Genomic DNA, 26219 nt, shown 5'->3' with positions numbered 1-26219 from the left:
AAACCCTCTGCCTGAATCACTGGCCAATAAAAACCTGTGAATCTGGCTTTTGCCCTGCACACGGCAATGGAAACACATTACTTCTCCCCTTTCACACATCTTTCACTTCTAGTGAGATTGTCTCCCAAGTCACAAGACACTTCCTGCTTGGAACTGATTTCTTAACTGTAAGTACTTTAAAATTGGGTACTTCTTTAAAAGCTTATCTTAGCACTAAAAAAAAAAAGTTTTCTTTAAAAGTATTTGATTTTCTTGTCTTTATTTCTAACATGCTGTATTTTGAGATTCAGCTGAAAGACCAATGTTTTCTTATCTAATTGCTTTAAATTTAGTAAATTTAGTCAAATTCAACAAGTATGTGCCAAACGTGTGTTAGGTGCTGTGTTTTTCAAAGTAGTGTAAGATAGCCTTGAATCCACATCAACTACTGCTTTCAGGAGGAAATACATATTAGGTATTGAGTTTACTAACCTGATCATTAGTTTCTCTCTTTATTTCAATGCGTATGAATGAATGTTTACTTGTGCTACTCTAATTTCTTTGTGCTTTGAAAATATTTTACTTGACTTTATCCATTTGAAATATTTAGAAACAGATGAGATTTTATAGATTTAGCTAATGAATCATGAGAATCCTTGAATTTTCAGTATGAAAGTAAGAAAAATAGACTAGAATGTTTCAAAATTAAATTCTGGTATTTCATTTATATCTGTGAAGAAAGATATTACCCTTCTCATCTCGTATCTAATAGCTTATGAGATGAGAGATTACGAAATGGAAATGTTGCAATCAAAGCAAAAAAAATTTAAATTTAACATCAATAAACACTAGAAAGAAGAGGAAAATGTAAGTAATGTATTTAGTACTCAGACTGATTAATATTAATAAATATTATTAGTTCTTCTCAAGAGTGAGGTGTTCCAATGCAGGGGAGACAGACATAAGTTTAGCTCTAACTAAGACTAACGGATAAAATTAGGATATTTAAAAACGTGAGCCAAATCCTGCAACGTTTCTTGGCATTGAGGCCATTCCATGAAAGGAACCTTCTAAAGAAAGGAGTTGTAATATCATTATTCAAAGCTTGTCCACCAAGATTCCCATTTCAATTCCTCCTGCCTCCATTTTTCCTTTTTCCTGAGTTTCCCTGCCAACTTTTTTCATCACTCTCTCTGCCCCTGTGGGATCAAAGGTGGCATGAAATGAAACAGCTGTGTGGCCGTTCAGTGATGGGCAGAGCTGCTGGCTGTGGAGAGGGACCTACAGACATCTCCCAACCCCTGCTAAACCTAACACAAGGCTTTTACATACCTTGGGCGCCCGATAAATGTTTGTTGAATTGGGTTGGATCTGTGGTTATTCATAACAGAAGAGAAATTAAAAAGCCCAGGGCCATGGGTTACAAAGCACTGGCATTGGAACCTCCCAGGATACCAGGGCTCTGTCCCAGGCAGGCAGTGAAGGGGCGAGTGGGGCTCCTTCAGTCTGTGTTCCTGGGGCAAGTTGGAGGCCTCGCCATAGGCTGCATCTGCCTGGAGAGAGGGAAACCATTTTTCTAACTCTCACCAAGCTGTGTCTGCGTAGGAGGGCCACCTTTCTCTACTTTACATGACACTACCCTATGGCATAGGAGCAGCGGATTCCTGGACCTCAGCCTATCCCACCTAAATCACAATCTTGGAGGATAGTGCCCAGGAATCTACAAGCTCTCCAAGTGGCTTTTACGCACAGTAAGCTTTGAGGACCACTGAACAGGGGAGACAAGATTGTACTTAAGGCCTAAGAAATTCTTAGAAACATCACTTGGCGCATAGAGATTTTAGGGAAGTCGTTCTTTGCTATCTCTCCCCAACTCCTGCTATTGATCTCTTACCTCGAATGCCTGAGGTTAAAAACTACTGGATACTTACTGGCCGAAGCAAAGAGAATTGCAGTTGTTTGGGACATTTAGCATTTGTTTCTGTTTTATATTTTGTTGCAAATTAAAGGATCCCTAGAATTTTGGAATGATATTTAAATCACAGAGCTACATAAGAGTGTGATTGTTTCCTCCTCTCAGTTTTAGAACTATCAAGGCATATTTCCTTGAGTAAGAAATCTCATGTGAGAGGTTACAAGACCCTTTGAAGAATAAGCTAAATTTGTCAAATGGAGGTGTGCGATGCTGGTTCCCTCTGGTTCTGCTCTTTTGGGCTGGGTTGGGCTGAGTACAACAGCCTTGCCCACTGCTGTGGGTAACATTCACTAGAGACTGGTAACTTCTAACAGCATGAGAAACCTCCTGGGCCCCCACTCCCTGCTCAGTTCTCTGTGCTTAAGTAAACAGAAGCACCTGGGTCCCCACAATTTCCTATTTTCAGAGAGGAAGTCAAAAGTAATGAAAGAAACAGAAACTTACACCTTTGACTGTTGGGCTGAAGACTGTTTAGGGCACTACACTGAGGAAGTAAACTTTTGATGAAAATAATAAGAATAATAATAAGTTTTCACATATTGAGGTATATGGGGAGGCTATTCTGATTTAAATCTGATTCAGCCTAAAACTTGTTTTTCCCAGAGCAGCCTGACTTATGGCCCACGGAACATGCGTTGTACATCCACTTCAAACATTTTCCCAAAGCAAAGAATGCACTCCTTAAAGATAGGGATGAATGTCTGCCTTTCTCTGACACCAATATCAGTACTTGTTTGAAGATAAGCTTTTTTCCCAGAGAACCAAGGTCAAGTTGACCTGCTGTGTATGTGCTAAACTGTGGCAAAACACCTCCTCGTGACTTTGGGAAAAAAATTGTATTTTCCGTCATGCTTGAGGTATGTTCTGTGTTCTGAAACGGTATATAACCACGCTGTAAACCAGGTTTCTCCAGAGTGCTTATTCCCCTGGGGAACACAACAACTTCCAGGCTAGTCCTCAGCATTAGCTCATGAAATACCTTTCTTGGCTATAGATTGGTTATTGATTATTTGCATTGACATTTCCATACAAAGTAACTGGCAGTCAGCACATGGATAGTTTGGATGAAGCTGCTTGCCACAGGATATACAGACTACCGTTGATTCGACTTCAGAGGCACTCAGAGAATGCTCAGGTCTCAAGCTGCTCTAAGGGCTAAGAGCAGCCAATCTGAATATACAAATCCATATAGCATTATACTGAGTGAGAACAGTCAGGTGAAGGAAAGGATGATTCTACAATTGCAGGCAAGTTTTTATTCCGAAATCTTCAGACTGTTGTTGTTATATTAAAAATCACCGTGTAGACTACTTGAAAAATAAGTGAATTAAATGAACATGTTTTTCCTCTGAGAGAGATTGTGGAAAGGATATTCATTCATTCATTCAGTTGGTATTTATTTATTTGTTTGTTTATTGCTGAGGAAGAGTGGCCCTGAGCTAACATCTGTTGCCAATCTTCCTCTTTTTGCTTGAGGAAGATTCACCCTGAGCTAACATCTGTGCCAATCTTCCTCTATTTTTTTGTACGTGGGGCGCCACCACAGCATGGCTGATGAGGGGTGTAGGTCTGTGCTGGGAATCTGAACCCACCAACCCGGCCGCTGAAGCGGAGCGCACCAAACTCAACCACTACACCACAGGGCCAGCCCTCCAGCTGGTATTTATTGAATGCCAACTGTATACCAGGCATTGGCAAGGGGCTAAGGAAAAAAAGAAAATACAAACAGCTTTAGGATAGTCAGCATGAACTCTTTACTTTTTTTTTTTTTTAGTCACTGGATTTGCTTTTCATTTCCAAAATGAATATTTCTTGTGTTGATTATAAAAGGCATAATGCTAATTGTGAAAAATTTCTTCAGACAATACACAAAATTATAAAGATAAAAGTAAAAAAATCTATCAGCCAATCACCCAGAGATAACCACCCAACATTTTGTTGTATAGCCTTTCATATGTTTTTCTGGTATTTGATTTTTAAAAGGAAATGTGAGGGCCCGCCCCGTGGCTTAGCCGTTAAGTGCGCACCCTCCGCTGCTGTTGGCTCCGGGTTCAGCACCCAGGGCTCGCACCAACGCACCGCTTCTCCAGCCATGCTGAGGCCGTGTCCCACATACAGCAACCAGAAGGATGTGCAGCTATGACATACAACTATCTACTGGGGCTTTGGGGGGAAAAAATAAATAAATAAAAGGAAATGTGAAAGAAAATTTTAATATAAACTTATTTTAGCATTTCCTGTAATGCCTCTTCTTCCCAGGCCCCAGGTGATATGGGAAGTCATCACCCAAAACTATGGTTTCTATCAGTTTTGAATTGCAGTTTGGGATCTAGGGAAGAACTGGGTGCTAGTATGTCTGGCCATGTAAAGCGGTCCTGGGAAGAACGACCATTGCTTAAGTGGCTTTCAGGTAGCCACCTATTAAGATGGTAAATGGGGCATGTGCCCCAGAAGTAGAATCGAGGGCCCACCTAATGGTGTTAAAATCGGCGGGGAGGTGATAGTTTCTGTTTCACCTCCTGATCAAAGGTAAGCTGAGCAGCCTGCACCATCTGAAAACTTTTTTAAATTTAGAAATGCCTGGTGAGACCGGGCGGCCGGACGGGCGGAGCGGCCAGGTGCCGGCAAGGGAGCGCGCCCGCCCCTGTCCCTGACCCGACGCGCGCCCAGCGTGTCCCGCCGCGTCCGACAGGGGGCAGCAGCCCGGGTCCCGGCCCCGCGGACCCTCCCTGCGGCCGCGAGGGCAGCCACTTGGAGCCGGCCGTCCCCTGATTGCGGCCGGCCCTGTTGTGGGCTCTGTGCAGCCGCCCTGGAGAATTCCGAGGCACATCAGGTCGGGGACATAACCAACGTTAGTGGATGGCAAATGCGGGTGCCCGGTGGAACCCGCCTTCCGCGCCCAGCTGCGGCTCGCTGTCACCAACCTAAGTGCCTAGAGGTCAGACCAGGTGAGAAGCCCACCCCACCCTCAGCGCAGCCCTCCCGAAGCCCGCCGGCCCCCGCATCTGGGGAGACCACACCTCCCCCGTGCACCATAAATGGGAGCAGAGGGTCTGACCGCTTGACTCAGCCTGACACGGACCTGCCCCTCCCCGCGCACACTGTCCTGCTTTCCTCTCCGCCTCCTTGACCCTCCTCCCTAGAAGGGAGCCAGAGAACAGCCCACTCGAGTCCACTTCGTTCCGTCACCTGATGATGATACCCTTCAAGATAGACGCCTTCTCCCCACGCAGACACCCACAAATAATGCACGCCTGGAATGATCAGCCCCCTTGGTTTTGTGTTCACTTACTAGAACCTTTCGCATTGTTTTCTGTGACACCCACAATGGTTAGCCTCTCTCTTTTATTGTAAAAGAACAGGAAAAGGCGATTATGGTACATTTTTTTAAATAAAGCAAAAATCAAAACCAAAAACCACTTAAGTGTAAATAAAAGGGCAAACCTAATAAGTTTAAAATAAGCTTCAAGTATGCTGAAGGCAGTTTATGGTATTTTATATTTAAACAAAAAAGAAATTTCTTTAGAATAGTGCCTAAGAATTATAAGGGGGAAATGAACCCATAGTTGAAAATTTTTATAAAGGCTATATTTACATTATATACGACTTGATTTTGGGAATATATTTTTACAGCATTTGTAACAGATTATTTTTGTAGTTTTCACTCTAAATTCTATGGGGCTCCCCCTCTTCCCATATTCTTTTTTATGTTTTGTTTGGGTTTTTTTTGAAATAATTTTAGATTTATGAAAAATGTTGCAAAATTAGCACACAAAAAGACAGACAATAACAAACGTTGGCCAGGATGTGGAGAAATTGGAACTGTCTTGTAAAATGTGGCCATTTTGGAAAAACAGTTTGATGCAGGTCTTCAAAATGCTACACATGGCCTTAGAGGTGTAGCCGGGAGCAGAGCTGCCTTCCGAAATGCTCCACAGAGAGTTACCGTTGTGACCCAGTAATTCCACTTCTGGGTATACGCTCAAGTGAAATGAAAGGAATGTCCACACAAAAACCTGGACACAAATAATAATAGGAGCATTATTCGTAATAACCAAAAAGTAGAAACAATCTAAATGCCTACCAACTGATAAATGGATAAACACAAAATGGTATAGTCACACAAATGGAATGTTATTCGGCCGTAAAAAAAAGTACTGATACATGCTACAACATGGATGAACCTTGAAAATATTATGCCAAGTGAGGGAAGTCAGTCACAAAAGACTGTGTAGTCTATGATTCCATTTATATGAAATGTCTAGAATAAGTAAACCAATAGAGACATACAGCAGATTAGAGGTTGTTTGGAGCTAGGGGAGGTGAGGAGAAATGGGGTATTTTTAGGGGTGTGTAAACTAAAATTAGTTTATGGTGATGGTTGTGTAACTATGAATATACTAAAATCACTGAACTGTACATCTTAAATGAGTGAATGTTATGGTATGTAAAATATATCTCAATAAAGCTATAAAAAAAATAGCACACAGAGTTCCCATATACCCTTCACCCAGTTTTCCCAGTTCTTAATGTCTTATATAACCATAGTACAAATATTGAAACCACGAAATTAATGTTGATAAACTACCATTAACTAATTAACCTAGAGATTTTATTCAAATTTTACCAATTGTTCCACTAACGTCCTGAGACAGAGAAGAGCAGCCCGGGCCGTCCCGGAGCAGGCCTGGTGCTATCAGCGAGGCCCTGGTGTTGCTGCAAGCTGGCCTGGCGCTCACACCAGGGTGTTTTTTTTAATTGAGACATAATTGACATATAACATCATATTAGTTTCAGGTGTACTACAACATAATGATTCAATATTTGTGTATATTGCAAAATGATCACCACAATAAGTTTAGTTAACACCCATCACCACACATAGTTACAAATTTTTTTTTCTTGTGATGAGAGCTTTTAAGATCTACTCTCGTAGCAACTTTCAAATATACAATACAGTATTATTAACTATAGGCACCATGCTGTACATCACACCTCCAAGACTTACTTATTTTATATCTGGAAGTTTGTACCTTTTGACCCCTTCACTCATTTCCACCACCCCCTACACACACACATTCCCGGAGTCTGGCAACCACCAATCTGTTCTCTGTTACCTATGAGCTCAGTCTTTTGTTTTGTTTTAGATTCCACGTATAAGTGAATTTGTCTTTCTCTGTCTGGCTGCTTTCACTTAGCATGATGCCCTCAAGGTCCGTCCATGTTGTCAATCACACCAGGTCTTGATGTTCTCCTCTTGCACATAAACAGTTTCACAGAGCGACAGCATCGGATAAGGCTACTCTGTGACCATGACAATCAAGATAAAAACACTAGCACTCCATAATCATATCTGAACACAGATGAACTTTAAACATTATCTAAGCCACAAGCCACAAAATACCAAACACTTCCCTTTTCTGGCTAATATGAGTGACTGCTGCTGCGTTACCTATTGCGGGATTGCCCTCCCTCTAGTCAGCCCTGTCTATAGATAAGATTTATTACTATACCCAATTATAGAATTGTCTCCACTTCCTTGATCCTCCTCCAAATCACCCACCAAAGCCTAAATTCTGTAAAAAGTCTTTTCTGACACCCTCTTTTTTTCCCCAGGGTGTGCCTTCTCCCTTGCAAGTAATGAACAAGTAATGAATCCAGCTTATTCAACTACAGATGTGTTCTTCATGGTCTCTGGCTGGAGAAGATTGACAGTCTCTTTTCTGTTCAAGATTCCATTCAGGATCCCAAATTGCATTTGGTCTCCATGTCTCCTTAGTCTCCTTCCATCTGGAATATTTCCTCAGTCTTTATTTGTCTTTCATGATCTTGACACTTTGAAAGAGTGCTGGCCAGTTATATTATAATATATCCCTTGCTTTGTGTTTGTCTAATATTTTCTTGTGACTAGATTCTGATATATGCGGTTTTGGCAGGAATAACACAGAAATGATGTTGTGTCCTTCAGTGCATGATAATAAAGAGGCACATGATGTCAATATGTCCCATTACTGGTAATATTAACTTTGATCTCTTGACTAAGATATTGTCTGCCAGGTTTCTCCACTGTAAAGTTGCTGTTTTCCCCTTTGTAATTAGTGAGTAACCTGTGGGGAGGTACTTTGAGGCCATGCAAATATCTTGTTTCTCATCATACTTTCAAAGCCTACTAATTTTAGCATCCATCCATGAGTCTTGCCTACAACCATTATTACTGTGGTGTTGGCCAAATGGTGATCTAGTATGCCCATCATTCCTTCTACATTCATTATTGGGAATTCTACCATAAGAAAGCACTATCTCTTCTCCCTCATTTTGAAATTTATTCTTTTATTTATATCAGTATGGAATTATGGATAGATATTTTAGCTGATGACTTATAATCCATTATTAACATTATTTTGTTGATCAAAATGTCTCAGATTTGGCCATTGGGAGAGCCATTAAGTTGGCTCTTAGGTCTTGTCTCTAATCCATTTTTGAGCCCTTTTTTACTTTTTGGTCCCACAAGATGTTCCAGGCTTGTCTTGTACTTTCCCTGCCCCAGCCCTGGAATCAGCCATTTCTCCAATGAACTCTAGTACCTTTTTATTGGAAAATGGTATTTAGAAACCAAGATTTGGGCACGAGGTGTGCTCATTGATACTGGGTTGTTGTTGCTTCTAGATCCTCTCAATGGACAGAGCTAGGAAATATATTTATGTATATACACATATCTATATCTGTGTGTGTGTGTGTGTGTGTTTATGTAATGTAAAGCTGTTATTTGTTGCTTCAATGGCTCCCTGAGTGCTTGTTTTGAACTTTTATCTCATTATTGCCCATTTCTGGGTACCCAGCCCGACATATGTGTTCATAGCCTTATGATGACCTCTCCATCTTACTCTTCCTTCCTTGCCGTGTTGACCCAGTTACATTCAAATTACCCCGTGAGAATGTTTCCTGCATGCCAAAAAAGGCCTTTCTTTGCCCATGGGCCCTTGCTCTGCTCTCTCTCTACCTGTGGTTACCAAACTTTGGGCTTTTGGGTGACTTTGTGTGACCCTCTGGGCATGCCATGTCTCCCTCATTAGGACCTGTGAGTAGAATAAATCTTTTAATTTTATATGCCTCTCTGAGTGTAATTCCAATGTCCATGTTGGAGTGATCCTTAAAGACCCCATGAGGGGGACTTACCCCTCATTTACAACACTGTGTGTGTGTGTGTGTGTGTGTGTGTGTGTGTGTGTGTAAATAACCATGAGTTCATACTTCTGATTCCAATCCAACAGCACAGGATTCTTACTAGTGTTTCTCCTTTCCTTATTTGTAATTTCTTTCCCTGATAGTGAAAAACCTCAATCTCATTATCCACAATATATTTGTTCAAGCCTAGTGTGTATTTATATTTATATATATATATAGAGAGAGAGAGAGAGAAGTTTCAGAATTGCTAACCCATATCCCTGTGAAAAACAAGTGTGCTAACTAGACTACAATATTTGTGTCAGTTCTTTTTGTGTTTAGCTTTACATTATATAGTCAAACTACTGTTTTCCAAAATTACTTAGGTTACCTTTCTCTTCCCCACTCCCTTCACTGTGGTTATAATATTAATTGTAATATGCACCTAAATAGTAGGGCCATTTGTTACTGTTTTTATTGTATTTTGTGTTCCTTCCACATTCTGGTTGATTTTAATTATCCATTTATGTGTTGACTAGATATGTAAAATATTAGCATGGTTCAAAGAGTCAGAGCCATACAAAAAGGTATACTCAGAGAAGTGTCACCCCATCCCTACTACTGCATTTCCATTCTCCCAATCTTTCCACCCCATTTACTCTGAACATAACAAATTTCAGTTGTTTCTGGTTTATTCGTCCTGTAATTCTTATTGCACAATTGAACAGATACATGTATGTTTTCTTATATCCCTTTATTCCTTACATGAAGGATATCCTACAATAGATACTCTTTTGTGCATTGCTTTTTTCACTTAACAGTATATTCTGGAAATCATTCCATATCAGTTTATAGAGATTGTCCTCATTCTTTTTTCAATAGCTGCATAGTTGCGTGGATGTACCATGGTTTATTCAACCACTCTCCCATATAGAAGCATTTGGATTGTTTACAATATTTTGCAAAAACAAACAATGCTGCTATGAATAACCTCATGCATGTGTATTTTTGGCATTGTTGGAAGTATATCTTCAGGATAAATTTCTAGAGTGGGATCACTGGGTCCAATGGTAGGTGCATATATAGTTTGTTAGGCCAAAATTCCTTCCCAACAACAGAATGGTTGTACTAACTTGCATTCCCACTAGCAATATATTAGAGTGCCTGTTTCTCCACAGCCTTGCCAAAAGAATATGTTGCATACTTTTTAATTTTTGCCAATCTGACAAGTGTTTAATTTGCATTTCTTTAATTTTGAGTGAGTCTGAACTTTTGTTTAATATATTAAGGGTTATTTTCATGTATTCTTTTGCAAATTATCTGTTCCTGCCTTTTTGCCATTCTCTCAACCTTAGGGCTTTCAAATGTCTCTCTTTTTAGAGGTTTTTTTAAATACTTAATGTCAGATTTTGTATTCTTTTTTTGTACTTATAATAATTTTATTAAAACTTAAAAAAATACATGGTGTTTGCATACTACACTCACTAATGGGAAGGGAAATACCTAGAGCTATTTTCTGATGGTGACGATGTTCAACAGATACAAACATTTAAAAGAACATTTTTAAGCTTCTTCATTCTTTATTAAAAAAAATTAAACTGGTTTTATCTTCATCCAAAATAACTGAGCATCCTTGGCATAAGACTATTTGCTAGGACTCAGGGTACCATCTATAAGAGTAGACCTGCTTAATTTATAATTAGCTATGATGAAGCCTGGGCAGATTTAGACAAGTTTGAACCATTCCTGCATGATACACTTTCAATTGTGTGGAGAAATATCCAAGACGTTGCCCTGTTTTTAAAACCATTCCTGGTTTCACATACTGCTCTATTCTTGTTCAAGAGAACTACCAAACCAGCCAGGTGTTACTAAGGAATGAGATCTAGAAAGAAACCAACTAATTCAACAAATAGAAACAGTGTAAAATAATATGAAACAATTGAGGTAATTTGCTTGTTTTTGAAACTGCTCTCTCTATGAGGGAAAGAATGTAAGAAAGCAAATACTGTAATCCCATTTCCTGAGTATCTGGAGGCACTGTATTTTCAATTTTAGTGTTTTCCTTTTGTGCTTTTTGAAACATGTCCTGAATTCTGAAGTGGAATGTATTACATCCCAGCGCCTAGCACACTGTAAGGGAATAAAGCATATTATAAGTACTTAATTCAACAAGACAATGAAAAGTAACTTCTATGAGCCTAACATTGAGCTTGATGCTAAAGGAATAAATATGAAAAGAGGGTTCCAAGGAGAACCCTCAAGGAGATCACAACAAACCAATGACAATGCCACACTATAATAAGTGCTATGATGGAGGGGGCTCTAAGCTGAGGGGCAAGGGGAGGAACAGGGACTGTGGAGCGACCCAGAGAAGGATCTGAATTTCACAATTTACTTAAACTCTCTGAGCCTCCATTTCCTTATCAACTCAATAAACATAATTTCTACTTTGCAGCACTGTTGTAAGGTTAGCAGACAATGTGAGTCTAGTACAGTGTCTGATCTAGAGTAGAATCTCATTTACTATTCGCTGATATGATTGCCAGTAAATGTGTAAGGAAATCATCAAAAGAAATTTTCTTGCTACATTTTTGTACATTATAGCCACTCTCTTCTATATTTATCTGATTCTTTATTGTTCATGAAACTCATCCCCAGACTTTATTTCATTTAATACTCAATGAGCCTGTGAGGTGGGTAGGTGAGAAACCATTTCCATTTTACAGATTAGTAAGTGGAAATTTAAATGACTGGGCTGTTAAATGACTAGTCCAAGATCACACAGTTTAGGAGACCAGGATTTGAGCAAAGATATTCTCACTCTGAATCTGATGTATATTCCATGACCCCACACTGCCTCTCATGATGGGGAGAAATTAGGAGTAATCTAACAAAATGCACTTCATAATAAACTTTGCTGGGACACACTATCAGGGCTTCCCCCTGACATGCGTCAAGGGTCTGTCAAGCCAGCACTGACAGGGATACAGGCTCCAGCTGAATTTGAAGTGAAGGACCAACTTGGACGCAGGAAGATTGGAGAGGGCTGCTGTGATGTTGTGATTTGTAATAAGAAATAGATGTTTGGTCTTTATCTCTGTTCATGGCACAGAGCTTCTAAAATCCTTGGAATTTCTTAAGTGATAAGAGCAATAAAGTTGTCTTGATATTCATAACAAGCCCCTGTCAACTACAGAGGAGTTTATACTAATGAAGTGACTTTTGGAAAGCCCTTGAGGATGGGGGCTGGTTGCCAGGAGAACCAGCCAGGTGATTAGAGAGTTGGAACTTTCAACCCCACCTCCCAGACCTCCGGGGAGGGCAGAGATGGCTGGAGACTAAGTTCAATCACCAATGGCCAATGATTTAATCAATCATGCCCATGTGATGAAGCTTCCATGAAAACCCAAAAGGATCGGGTTTAGTGAGCTTTTGGGTTGGGGTGCCGGGAGGGTGGCACACCCCAAACTCCACAGGTTCTCCTCACCCTATGTATCTCTTCATCTGACTGTTACTCGTATCCTTTAATACTCTTTGTAATATACCAATAATCTAGTAAATAAACTGTTTTCCTGAGTTCTGTGAGCCACTCTAGCAAATTAACCGAACCTGAGTAGGGCTCGTGGGAAGCTCTGATCTATAGCCGATAGGTCAGAAGCACAGGTGGCAACCTGGACTGCCAAGTGGCATCTAAAGTGGAGGAGGGGGCAGTCTTGTGGGACTAACTCCTTAACCTGTGGGATCTGACACTATCTCCTGTAGACAGTGTCAGAATCGAGTTGAATTGTAGGACACTCCAGCTGGTGTTGCAGAATGACTTGGCGTGGGAAAAACTACCACACATTTGGTGATCAGAAGTGAAGCAGAGTCTTCTGTGAGTAGACAGAAAACAGGGCAGTTTTTTCTTACGACTGCTAATCAGAAATCCAAAACAAGAAGTAACACAAAGAGGAGCGAGAGGGGGAAGGGTGCGTGTGCACAAAAGCTTAGGATGGTGCAATTTTAGAGAAGCCTGTTTCCTGTAATTTGCCACTTCTGACCACAATCACAGGTTGGTCATTTGTTGCCCTGTCTTGTTTGGATACTAGGTACTACGATACTAGGATACTAGGTCTGAAAACAGTACTCACCACCCTGTTCCGCTCTATTACTCCAAGGGAAGCATCTGTTCCTTTTACTGGTTCAGTGAATTCCTTGCCCCGCGGGCCTCTGTCCTCTGGGAAGTGGAGATAGAAACTACGTTCTTCAAAGATAAACAAGCAACTTGATACTAAATTACCTCGCTCACCTGTGAAAAGAGTGCCTCAAAACAGGCTCCAAGAGCAACCTCCGGGCAACTTAAAACCAATTTTCTCCTTTTCAGATCACAGCCATTTAAGACCCTGCATCGAAAATGCAAACTTCTGCGCCGGTGGTCATTGTGACTCAGCCCGGATCTGGTCGCATTGCCCAAACCTCCAACTGGCAGACTGGCATGTGCGATTGCTTCAGCGACTGCGGAGTCTGTAAGTACTGGGAAAAGTGCCCCCGTGCTTGACATGGAGGTGAATTACCAGAGACCAACCCTTCCCTCATTCCTCCCTTATTGTATAGTAAAAGTTCCTGACCTGTTACAGGGCACCCTGCATGTCAGGCAATGGGATGTTAACATAAAAGGCCTGTGCTGATTATAGGTAAATGCTTCTCCAGCCCTTCAAAGAGCAGTCTTACTCCTAAAATAAGTTCTGGAGTTAACAGTAAAAAAGCTGATGATTCTAGCAATGAACAGACCTGGCCTAATGATTATAAATAGACCATACATTGAATTAAGAGAGACATTTCAAGTTTAACTTGATTTAAAAAAGGAGAGAGACTGTTCTTGTTATAAATTAGACTTACTACTTTGTAGTTACATTGTGCCCAGCGCACGAGGGTTTTGTCCATGGTTTCAGCGTGAGCTCAGAGAAGGATTATTTTAATTTGTACATTTAGGTGTTTTATACATCTGAGAATAAAGAATTCTAAAGGCAATTAGCTTCTCATTGGGAGAATATCTCTGACTCTGCTTTGTTTTCTTTTTATGAGATCTAAGTGAACATGGGAAAGGAAGTTTGGGGGTGCGACAGGGGTGTCAGAGAGGATCAAAGCGCTTTGTTCTCAGCACCAACCAAGAAACAAACAAATCTGCCTACAAAAAAATTTGCTTTGAAGTTTATTTGCCTGTCTCAAGTCTACATAGTGTTCTGAGACAAGGAAAGAAGATACGTTAACCTTTAAAGTACCAGTGAAACTGAAATTTGGAATCGAGTAGGTAATTACATTGAAAAGCATAGAGGGGAAAAATTACCTAGGAAATGGAACAATGGGGTTTGTTTATTCACTCTCATTGTCTTACTGATGACCTGGGGTGATGAGTTCCACATCTCAGAACATTAGCTCAACGTCTGCAGATCACAGTGATAATGAGACTACATCAGTAAAACCCTCTAAAGATGAACGTTTTAATCTTCCAGCCACTAGTATTGTTACTCAGGTAAGTGAATTACAAGTTCTAATGTGAGCTTAATTGCTTCACGGCAGGGTTTCTTAACTGTAGATCTGACCCAATCGTTCTCCCTTCTTAAAATATTTCAGTGGTTTCTCATGACTTTCATAACCGACTCTGAGCACTCACAGTCATCACCCAGTCCCCAACCTGCCTCGTCCTCCAGCTTCATCCCCATCCCATCCCTGGGCTCTGGCCATATGGAAGGAACACCAGCCATTGCCAAGACATGCCAAGTTATCTCAAAGAGGCTCTTTGCCCTTTTGTCTACCTGTAAATTCCTAATTAGCCTTCAATATTTGGATCAAGCAGCGTTTCCTTCTCCATGCCTTGAAGGCCCCATTTCTGTGGGTGACCCCTTGGCATCTTGAGTAGCTTTCTGTTGGAGAAATTTTCATATTATCTGACTTCCCTACCAGATTTCAGACAGAGACACTGAGGATAATCTCTGGAATATGGCTAAATTTCAGGGAATCATTCAATAAAAGGATGAAAGTGCTACAAAAAGCATACATACTTTCCAAGGTGTGTCCATTCCTGAAACGATTGGGTAGGGAGAAAGGAGAAGCTGCTGCGATGCTGAACAAAGCACTGAGGGTGGATTGGCAGCAGGGCATGCGGCAAAGGCCTCATGGTTTGGACTGCCATTCACGAAAGCAAACTAGCTTTCGACTGTAGTGGCGGCAGAGTGGAGTAACTTGTACCTCTGGTTTCGTGTGTCCAGGTTTCTGTGGCACATTTTGTTTCATGTGCCTTGCATGTCAAGTTGCATCTGATATGAATGAATGCTGTCTCTGTGGAACAAGTGTCGCCATGAGGACCCTCTACAGGACCCGATACGGCATCCCTGTGAGTCTCTTACAATGCTTATCATTCAAATACGCACCCACCTCCAGAATACCTGTTGTAAGCATGGAGGCCATTGGTAGGAGTTTCCTAGCATGTGCAACCTTGTATTCAATTCTAGCAATAGGTCCTCTAGTTATGTGACCTCCTTCTAGGTTTCTGTTGAAAACCCTAGAAAATAAACAACTCTTATATTTGCGATGTATATCATACAATGGAAGAGGATTATTCAGAACCTACTATGCGCCAGGTACATTACATATGTTACCTCACTTAATCCTTACACCATCCCTGCAAAGTGAGTAAGTCCACCACATTTTTCAGAGGACTTTAAAGTTTTTTGTGTGTGTGTGAGGAAGATCAGCCCTGAGCTAACATCCATGCCAATAGTCCTCTTTTTTTTTTTTTTTTTTTTTTGCTGAGAAAGACTGGCCCTGAGCTAACATCCGTGCCCATCTTCCTCCACTTTATATGTGGGACACCGCCACAGCATGGCCTGACAAGCAGTGTGTCAGTGCGCACCCAGGATCCGAACCCAGGCCACTAGCAGCGGAGCGCACGCACTTAACCACTACACCTTGGGGCCAGCCCCTGGACTTTAAAGTTTTAAGAGGTGGAGTAACTCACTCAAAGATAAGCACTAGTAGTAGAGTCAGTATTCAACTCAAACTTTCCGTGCAAGCACATTCCATTACACCATAAGCTTCACTTTATGTAGTAGGAGAATGTATTAGTCAGGGTTCTCCAGAGAAACAGAACCAAAAGGAGATATAGATGATGATATAGATAGATATAGACATAGATATAGACACAGACATAGACATAGACATAGATATATAGACATAGATATATAGATATAGATACAGCTATGTAAAGAGAGAGAGATTTTCAGGAATTGGCTCATATGATTGTGGGGGCTGGAAGTCCAAAAAGTGGGGTAGGCAGGCAGGCTGGGAAGAGTTGCAGTTCAAGTCCAAAGGCAGCCTCCTGGCAGAATTCCTTTTTGCTCAAGGGAGGTCAATTTTTCTATTAAGGCCTTCAACTGATTGGATGAGGCCCACCCACATTATGGAGGCAAATCTGCTTTACTCAAAGTTTACTGATTTAAATGTTAATCTCATCTAAAAGATACCTTCACAGAAACATCTAGAATAGCATTTGGCTGAATATGTGTCTACCATGGCCTAGCCAAGTTGACAAGTAAAATTAACCATCACAGGGGCCGGCCCTGTGGTGTAGTGGTTAAGTTCAAGGTGCTCCGCTTCGGCAGCCTGGGTTCGCGGGTTCAGATCCCAGGCATGGACCTACACTGCTCATCGGCCATGGTGTGGCGGCGACTCATATACAAAATAGAGGAAGAAGGGCACAGATGTTAGCTCAGGGTGAATCTTCCTCAACAACAACAACAATTAACCATCACAGGAAATAAATGAATAGGCAGAATATTTTAGGAACTTATTTTATTTCATTGAAATTATTTTATGTTTTCATTTAAAAATATTTATTAGTTTTTTAATTACAAAATAATGCATGCTATAGATAATTTTATGACAAATTCAAACACAGAGGTATATAAAGTAAGAAGTGAAAATCTAACCCCTTTATACCTAATTCCACTACTCAGTGATAAACGTTATTAATAATTTGGTGTGAATCCTCTTTCAGGTATTTTTCTATGCCTGTAAGGCGTATAAATGTAGATTAGAGGTAGCTGTACCTATAGATCTAGACGTATGGGGCTTTGCAGGGCTCTTTTATTCTGTTTTGTTTTTATTTTTAAAAATGGGATCATACTACACTGTAACTTGTTGTCTTTTTTATACTTAATACGTGGTAGACCTCCTTTCTGTTGGTAATACAGATTCTTTTTAATGTCTGCATAGTATTCCATCATATGGATAATTTACTTAATCACTTCCTTATTGAGGAAAGGTTAAATAATATTGCAGTTGAAATAGTTGTGCATATACGATTTTGTACACGCACTGGTGTTTTTGTAGAAGTGTCCTAGATTAGATCGATAGATGATAGGGTATGCACATTCAAAATGTGAAAGATACTGTGAAATATTCCTCCAAAAAGGTTGTATCAATTCATAATCCACTAACATTATATGTGTGCCAATATTGGATAATACTTTCTTTCATTTTGCCAGAGAGGCAAAAATGGTATTCCATTGTTGTTTTAGTCTAATTTTTATTAGTTAGATCAAGCAACTTTTTGAGAATTTATTGTCCTTTTGCATTTCTTATATAAATTATCTGTACATATCCTCTGTTCATTGTTTTATTGGGTTCTTGGCCTTTTCTTTCTGATTTGTGGGAGCTCTTTATTTATTATGCTATTATTGTTTAATATGAAAGTTATCAAGTTTTTTAAAGCCTTAGTACATAATCAATTTTTTTAAATGCTCCTTAGGAGTTTGAAAAATTAATAACAGTCTGAAACTAAAACTTTTGTTGGTTTTAAAATTTGGAAGATTGGATGGAAGAGGAAGAAATAAAGGCATTCTACAGACCAGATCACATAGCTAAACATAGATTTTTTTTTCATTTTTATAAAAACAACCTTATTGAGGAATAATTGACTTACAATAAACTGCGTATATTTAAAGTGTACAATTTGATAAGTTTAGACATATGTATGTACCCATGAAACCAACCTCACAGTGAAAATAGTGAACGTATTCATCACCCCCAAAAGTTTACTCATTCCCCTTTGTAATCCTTCCCTCTGTCCCCTGCTCCCCTTCCCCAAGTAACCACTGATATGCTTTCTGTCACTATACATTAGTTTGCATTGTCTATGGTTTTATATAATAGAACTATACAATGTGTACTCTTTTGTCTAGCTTCTTTCACTCGGTATACTTATTTTGAGATTCATCCAAGTTGTGTTGTGTACACTTAAAATTTGTTAAGAGGGTCGATCTCATGTTAAGTGCTCTTAACACAATAAAATAAAATTAGGAAAAAAAGGAAAATACTTAGGTGGCAAATAAGCACATAAAAAGATGTTTAGCATCATTAGTCATTGGAGAAATGCAAATTAAAACCACAATGAGCTACCTCCACACACCTATCGGAATGGCTAAAATTAATCAGTCTAAACTCCACCAAGTGTTGCAAATATGGAGGAACCAAAAATCTCATGCAGTGCTGGTAGGAATGTAAAACGCACTTTCTTAAAAAGTTAAAGATACACCTACCATTTGACCCAGCCATTTTACTCCTAGATATTTACCCAAGGAAATAAACATCCATGCCAAGACGTGACAACAAATGTTCAGAGCAGTTTTGCTTGTAATAGCCCCAAACAAAAACAACTCAAATGTCCCCCAGCAGGTGAATGAATAAACAAATGGTGATACACCCATATAATGGAATACTACTTGGCAATAAAAAGGAATGAACTATTGATACACCCAACAATTTGGATGAATCTCAACATAAATATAATTTTAAGTTGTGGGTAAAAATTTGAAGGTAACCACCAATAGGATAAAAATAAGTGGTGGAGCATCTAAAATTACAAAAGGGAACAAAAGGAACCAGGAAAGGTCTATTCAGCAAAAAGAAGAAAAGGAGAAAAAAAAATTCAATGAATACTAAACATGAAACAATCTGGCTATCTCATAGGTGGGAGTGATTTAGATTTCTCTGCTGTGCTAAAATGTCTCTATTTTTTATTTTTTATCTCAGTGTGTTTGTGGTGAGCCTTAGGGAGTCTGACCTATTATGAGATTTGTGAAGAACTGCCCCTCTTATCTCACCTCTCTTCTCTCCTGGGCCCCCAAAGCCCACTTTAGGGGTCTCTGTTAAATTTATTTGCATGCTGTATCCCTGGCAAATCCACAACCGGCAGCTGTGGGCTGGCCCAGCGCTCAGGCAGGCTTCAGTTCATCTCCTGTCTTCCATTCCAGCTCCAGGTTTTGAGCTCAGGGTTCACCGACTGCCCTGCCCATGACTGTGTTAGGTTTCAGGTTCCTTAGCTCTGTTTCACTTTCTCCATCAGGATAAGCCCATCTGCTTCATATTTCCCCAAAATTGCTCAGAATTTCTGGCCCACTAAATCCCCCCATCCCTGTTTTCTAATACAGCTTTAATTTTATTCATTAAAGCTCTGCAAGCACATAGTTTTTTAAATTATCTAATTTACAAGGTTTGTTAAGAAAAATGGTAGTTTCCAAACTTCCCTCGCCTAATTCCTCTTTCCCAGAGCTGATTTTGGGTATTTTCCTCCGTATCTCCAAATCATAGACTTGTATCGCCACATTTTGATTTTTTAGTTTGGGCCATTATCTATTGACCTCCCACCATGAAAGATGAGAATTTAGTTCCGTTTTCTCCTCCTTCCCCACCACAAACCTGAACCCAACCCTGACCCCACCCCTTCCAATATAGTTATATGTCATTTTGGTAAAATCCATACTTACATTTTGATACCTATGTTTACTCTTCAGAGTTGAGTCATGTAGTGAACTACGATTGCTTTTCCTGCTAGAATTTGTTTTTCCTAGTTTTAATAACTCTCGCCTTTTTCATTAGGAGTTTTCCATTTACCTATGAGTAATTCAACTCCAAACTCTTTCCCAGTTTTCTAAATCTCTTCCCAACACATCAGACACTCTATCATTTTTGTCTTCTTGATGAAATCCCTCACTGACCTGCTACTCTTTGAACTAGTTGTTCTTCACTCTCGGAGCTTAGCTGTCACCCTGGGATCTCCTTCACCAGGACCCTGGAGATTCCATGAGCTTCTAGCCTGTGTTGGACTCCTGTTTCTTATATCCCATATCTTCCTCTTTCTTGGTTTACTCCCTCCTTTGGATGGAGGCATCCTCTGGAAGCTTCCTGAGACAGGGAGGGGATGTGGGAGAAAAAATTTTGAGATTTTACTTTCTGAAACTCTTGACCCTTACATTGATAGTTCGGTTGAATATCTCCTATTTTCAATATTACAAAGTATAGGAAAACATTTGATGTCATAAAAAGAGACAGGCATTATAGAAAAAATCAATTAACATTTTCCTAAAGGTGTCCATCCAAACTCTGAATTCAAAGGATCAGTGCCTCCTGCTTCTCTTCAAAACATCTTGTAATTTTGTTAATTCCCAAATAAGTGGATTTTACATTTCTATTTCTTTTGTGTTTTCAATCAGGGATCCATTTGTGATGACTTTATGGTGACCCTTTGCTGTCCTCAATGTTCTCTTTGCCAAATCAAGAGAGACATCAACAGAAGGAGAGCCATGAATACTTTCTAAAAGAAAAATACTGGTAAGTCCCAGAATCTGTGGACTTTTAGAAATATAATTAAGAGCTTTGTAAATTATGCATTATTTTGAATAATAATAATAATAATTCTTTAAGTCTCTCAAATGTTATCTTAAAATAAAGATTGATTTTGATTTCTTCTTATGGAGAAGACAGTTATATTAGCTTGTTTGGGCTGCCATAACAAAAATATCATAGCCTAGGTGGCTTAAACAACAGGAATTTATTTCTCACAGTTCTGGAGGGTGGGAAATATAAGACCAAGGTATGGTCCAATTCAGTTCCTGGGTGAGGGCTCTCGTCCTAGCTTGCAGAGAGCCACCTTCTTGCTGTGTACTCAAATAATGGAAAGAAAGTGATCTTCTGGGGGCTGGCCCCGTGGCTTAGCGGTTAAGTGCACGCGCTCCGCTACTGGCGGCCCGGGTTTGGATCCCGGGCGTGCACTGATGCACCGCTTGTCCAGCCATGCTGAGGCGGCATCCCACATACAGCAACTAGAAGGATGTGCAACTATGACATACACTATCTACTGGGGCTTTGGGGAGAAAAAGGGGAAAAATAAAAAAGGAGGAGGATTAGCAATAGATGTTAGCTCAGGGCCGGTCTTCCTCAGCAAAAAGAGGAGGATTGGCATGGATATTAGCTCAGGACTGATCTTCCTCACAAAAAAACAAAAAAGAAAGTGATCTTCTTATAAGGACAGTAATCCCACCATGAGAGCCTCACCTTTATGACCTCACATAAACCTAATTACCTCTGAAGGCCCCACTTCCTAATACCATCACATTGGGGGTTAACGTTTCAACATATGAGTTTTGGGGGGACACAAATATTTACTCCATAATAATAGCTCTATATTTTGAAACCATATTTTAGTAAATAAAGGGATGGTGACTTTTCTAGACTTCTCCAGAATTCTGCTAGTCTATTAATGAAGCACTTACAACTTGTAAAATACCAGAGTGTGGTGAGATACAAAAGAAGTAGAAAACATGCTCCCTACTAAGATGAACTGACAAAAGAAACCGGTAAATAATTGTAAATTAGTAGAGCAAAGGAAAATTACATATTATGTAATATTTGGATTGATTGTGGCATAAAGCATTTATCAATAATGAGGTGAGATAAACAGATAAGTCCTATTAGAGAAGGAGAACTTTGAGAGAGGTGGATATAGAATATAGAATATTTGGAAATTTCACCATCTGAAATTCAGTCAAGTCATTTCCAACCAATTTTTCCAAGATTCTCAGAATTAGCTATTGAGGATGTAGTAAAGTAGAAGGCAACATGATTTTGTCAGTCTTGTATAGAATATATCTTGAGTATAGGAAGAAAACAAATTTTCCATTCTTTCCAATATCCTACTTCCTTTCTCAAGTCAATGAGAATTCTGTATAACAAAAATAACTCTTGGAGGATATATATTTAAAAAATTCATTTATTTAGCAAATAATGTATCAAGTACCTAGTGCTATGCAGGACACTGCTAGGTGCTGTGGGGTCAAAAGTAAATAAGCTGTTCCTCTTGTCCTTAGAGACTTCATACTCAAAAAGAGGGGATTAGACATGCCCTTAAATAAACTAATGCCCTTAGACAAAGTGCTATTTTATGTTCAGAGGAAGAAAAGATCATATTCTGTGAGATGTAGAACTGAAAGTTTCTGGAAAGAAGTGGTTTTTGATTCTAAAGAGGAAGTGAGTATCAGTCACAACAGGAAATAGCACTCAAATTGTGATAATCCACAGATTTAATGAAGAGCACTTATAGCCGTGGTGGTCTAGCGGTTAAGATTGGGTGCTCTCACTGCCATGGCCTGGGTTCGTTTCCTGGTCTGGGAACCACACCACCCGTCTGTCACTTGTCATACCGTGGCAGCTGCGTGTTGCTGTGATGCTGAAAGCTATACCACCGGAATTTCAAATACCAGTAGGGTCACCCATGGTGAACAGGTTTCAGCAGAACTCCTCAACTAGACAGACTAGGAAGAAGGACCTGGCCATGGCCACCCTGGGCATCCGCTTCCAAGGGGAAAAAAAAAATTGGCCATGAAAACTCTATATATAGCAGCAGAGCATTGTCTGATATGGCACCTGAAGATAGAGGTCCAGCTCTGCAGGCTTTAAGGGTACTAGGAGTTGGAATCGACTTGATGGGAGGTGGAGGGAAATGACGAGGGATGGTACAGTAACCTGGGCTAGCAACAGCTGAACTGTTACCACCTCTAGGCCTCAGCAAGGAGAGGAGGGAGCAGTTACCTGAATCCCAAAGGAGAGAGCTGTGTGAAAGCTGCCCTGAGAGGAACAGTAACCTCTCAATAGAGGCAAGAGCAGCCTGAGGCAACCCCATACCACAGGAAGGAGTCAAGGGAAAAAGTACCCTGACCTCACTTTCCATGTCCTTCTGGGCTTCCCCTTAGTTGAAGCCACCAGGAAGGCAGAGGGCAGAGGGCAGAGGGCAGAGGGCAGGAACGTATTGCAGGAAACATTGCTGTGTTCCACAGGTCAGCCTCCCAGGGCACAGGGCAGGGCGGACAATGGTGGAAACGGATCAAATGGGCAAACAGATCTCTGACACAGATGTGATCTTAATTAATAGAAATGTATGTTGCTTCTAATCAGCAACAATATTAGTGAAACTATAGAGGCAAAAAAAAGGAAAAACATCTTTATAAGCTTAGGTCCAACTTGGCGGGAACATATGGTATAAGTAGAAAAATAATGAGAACTGAAAGATTTTAAAAAGTGAGTTGGGGCTTTGGCATGCAATGTCATGAATTCTAGACCAATGATTTGGCCTTTTATTTGGTAAGCAATGGGGAGTTATTGCAGGCTTTAAGTAAAGGAGTAATATAAATAAAGCTATACTTTAGAAAAATTAATCTGATAATGATATACAGCACAGACTGGACAGGATGAGGTCAGAAGCAAAGATATGGAGTTAGACCATTTCAACACTGTTTATTTAAACAAATACATGAGACAATTTGGACAAAATATCTGCTCACACATACATAATAATGAATCCTGACATCTGAACTATTTTTTTTTTAATCTCAGGGAAATTATCTCACTGTATCATTGAACTGGTTTGAAGTAAAATATCTTGGTGGTCTTTCTTTTTGTGAGGAAGATCAGCCCTGAGCTAACATCTGTTGCCAATCTTCCTCTTTTTGCTGAGGAAGGTTGGCCCTGGGCTAACATCGGTGCCCATCTTGCTCTATTTTACATGGGACGCCGCCACAGCATGGCTTGACAAATGTGCGTCAGTCTGCGCCCAGGATCTGAACCCCAGGCCGCGGAAGCGAGCGCGCGAGCTTAACCGCTACGCCACTGGTCGGGCCCCCAATCTTGGTGGTCTTGACTCTGGCTCATCAACTACTTTATTCATGGACCATAAAACTTTAGAGATACAAATACATGAAGTGGGAGAATTAAGAGACAAAAATCAAAGAATAATATGATTTATGTTAAAAAATAGATTGAGGGGGCCGGCCCTGTGGCGTAGCGGTTAAGTGCGTGCTCCACTGCTGGTGGCCTGGTTTGGATCACAGGTGCGCACTGATGCACCGCTTGTCAGGCCATGCTGTGGCGGTGTCCCACATAAAGTGAAGGAAGATGGGCATGGATGTTAGCTCAGGGCCAGTCTTCCTCAGCAAAAAGAGGAGGATTGGCATGGATGTTAGTTCAGGGCTGATCGTCCTCACCAAAAAAAAAAAAAAAAAAAAAAGATTGAGACAAAAGGACATAGGAACCAATTAAAAAAGCTTCCGATAGCCAATACTGGAATAATTTGAGTAACAAAATAAGGTAGTATTGGATTATAACCCAAAGTGTAAAGTAAATATCTGTGAGTCCATACTGATATAAATAAATGACTAAATAAATAAATGGGGGAGAATAGACAAATCTCCCAGAAGTACAGAATTCCAAATAATTTATGTAGATACTTCTCCCTCAAGGAGATGGAGCATAATTCCTCAAGTATGGGTTTGCATAGTGACTTCCTTTGAAAGAGTATAGTAGGAAAAGGGGGGAACGGGGAAGTAACTTTACAATGGAGAAAGCTTTCAGCCAGGTGATCAAAGTTAACATCATCAGTGATAAGTCATGTTGATAGCATGTACCCCTGAAATGATGTGATGAGAATGGCACTTTACCTTTGTGGACTTCCTCTCAAAACCCCATAACTCCAGTCTAACCATGAGAAAAATATTAGACAAATCCAAATTGAGACTCAGTCTACAAAACACCCAAGTAGTCCTCAAAACTGTTAAGGTCACCAAAAACAAGGAAAGTCTGGGAAACTATCAGTTTAGAGGAGCCTAAGGAAACACGACGACTATATGTATGTGCCATCCTGGATGGAATCCTGAAACAGAAAAAGGACATTAGGTAAAAACTGAGGAATCAAAATAAAGGATAGATTTTGGTTAATAATAATATATCAACATTGGCTCATTAGTAGTGACAAAGTAAGATGTTAACCAACAGGGAAAATGGTGCAGAGTACATGGGAACGCTCTATACTATCTTTGCAACTTTTTTGTAAATCTAAAATACTAAAGTTACAAGTTTATTAAAAATTAAAACCTAGATTGAGAAAATTCAAACCTATTCTTTGTGTGTCTCTTGTAGGTGAAGCGCTCTTATTGAAGCAACTGAAATCGGCAGATACCTCTTCAGCTTGAGTACTTCTCTACCTTTTGCTACTGAAATATGATAGATAAATTTAATCACAACCATGGTGTAAAAAAAATGAAATTTTTACTTATTTTAAATGAATACTGTCCTTTAGTTTTGCTAAATGGCCCAAGTTTCTCCTTGATTATTATATTTTTCTGGCTTATAAATTTTGTATTACATTTAAAATGTAAACCAAATAAAAGATTGTACTAACACGATTCTTTGTTTCTTTGCTCTCAACAAAATGTCTTTCTTTTGTCCCCCCAAAGCCCCAGTAGACAGTTGTATGTCATAGTTGCACATGCTTTTAGTTGCTGTATGTGGGACGTGGCCTCAGCATGGCCAGAGAAGCGATGCGTCGGGATCTGAACCCAGGCCACCAGTAGCGGAGTGCCCGCACTCAACTGCCAAGCCACGGGGTCAGCCCTCGACAAAATGTCTTTATGACACTAGTTAATTTCAAGGGTCAATCTCATAATTTTGTTCGTTTTTCCATTAGAGCCCTTAGCAAATTAATCATAGTTGTTTTAAAAATTTCTGATAATTCCAACACCCCCGATCTGAGTCTGGTTCTGAGGCTTGATTTGTCTCTTCAAATTGTGTTTTTTCTTGCTTTTTATCATGCTTTGTAGTGTTTTGGTTGAAAGCCAGACATGATGTATCAGGTAATAGGAACTGAGGCAATTAGGCTTTTAGTGTAAGATTTCATGTTAATCTAGGTAGGACCTGGGCTGCACTTAATGTTTGCTGTAGCTGTAAGTGGCAG

General features: G+C 40.0%; 1 protein-coding gene across 3 annotated transcripts; it reads left to right on the top strand.

The window, feature by feature from the left end:
• On the top strand, positions 1–25671 carry LOC131409749 (placenta-specific gene 8 protein-like). Of its 3 annotated transcripts, none has more exons than XM_058547411.1 (5): positions 1–167; positions 13485–13626; positions 15370–15494; positions 20653–20770; positions 25406–25671. In XM_058547411.1, the coding sequence occupies exons 2-4, from the start codon at positions 13515–13517 to the stop codon at positions 20755–20757; spliced, it is 342 nt and encodes a 113-aa protein (XP_058403394.1). In that variant the 5' UTR covers positions 1–167; positions 13485–13514; the 3' UTR covers positions 20758–20770; positions 25406–25671. The 3 variants fall into 3 exon arrangements, with proteins under 3 accessions (XP_058403394.1, XP_058403395.1, XP_058403396.1); XM_058547412.1 differs by lacking the exon at positions 1–167 and adding an exon at positions 4723–4902; XM_058547413.1 differs by lacking the exon at positions 1–167 and adding an exon at positions 8984–9032.
• Positions 25672–26219: the final 548 nt, after the last annotated feature.

The sequence above is a fragment of the Diceros bicornis genome, chromosome 8 (assembly GCF_020826845.1).
Source record: "Diceros bicornis minor isolate mBicDic1 chromosome 8, mDicBic1.mat.cur, whole genome shotgun sequence".
Taxonomy (NCBI): domain Eukaryota; kingdom Metazoa; phylum Chordata; class Mammalia; order Perissodactyla; family Rhinocerotidae; genus Diceros; species Diceros bicornis.
Note: the sequence above shows the minus strand (reverse complement) of the source record. Positions and strands in the feature narration are given on the sequence as shown.

Coding starts and splice junctions, on each gene's coding strand:
- LOC131409749 (XM_058547411.1), top strand. CDS start 13,515: ATGCAAACTTCTGCGCCGGTGGTCATTGTGACTCAGCCCGGATCTGGT. Junction 13,627..15,369: donor CTTCAGCGACTGCGGAGTCT/GTAAGTACTGGG, acceptor TCGTGTGTCCAG/GTTTCTGTGGCACATTTTGT. Junction 15,495..20,652: donor GGACCCGATACGGCATCCCT/GTGAGTCTCTTA, acceptor GTTTTCAATCAG/GGATCCATTTGTGATGACTT.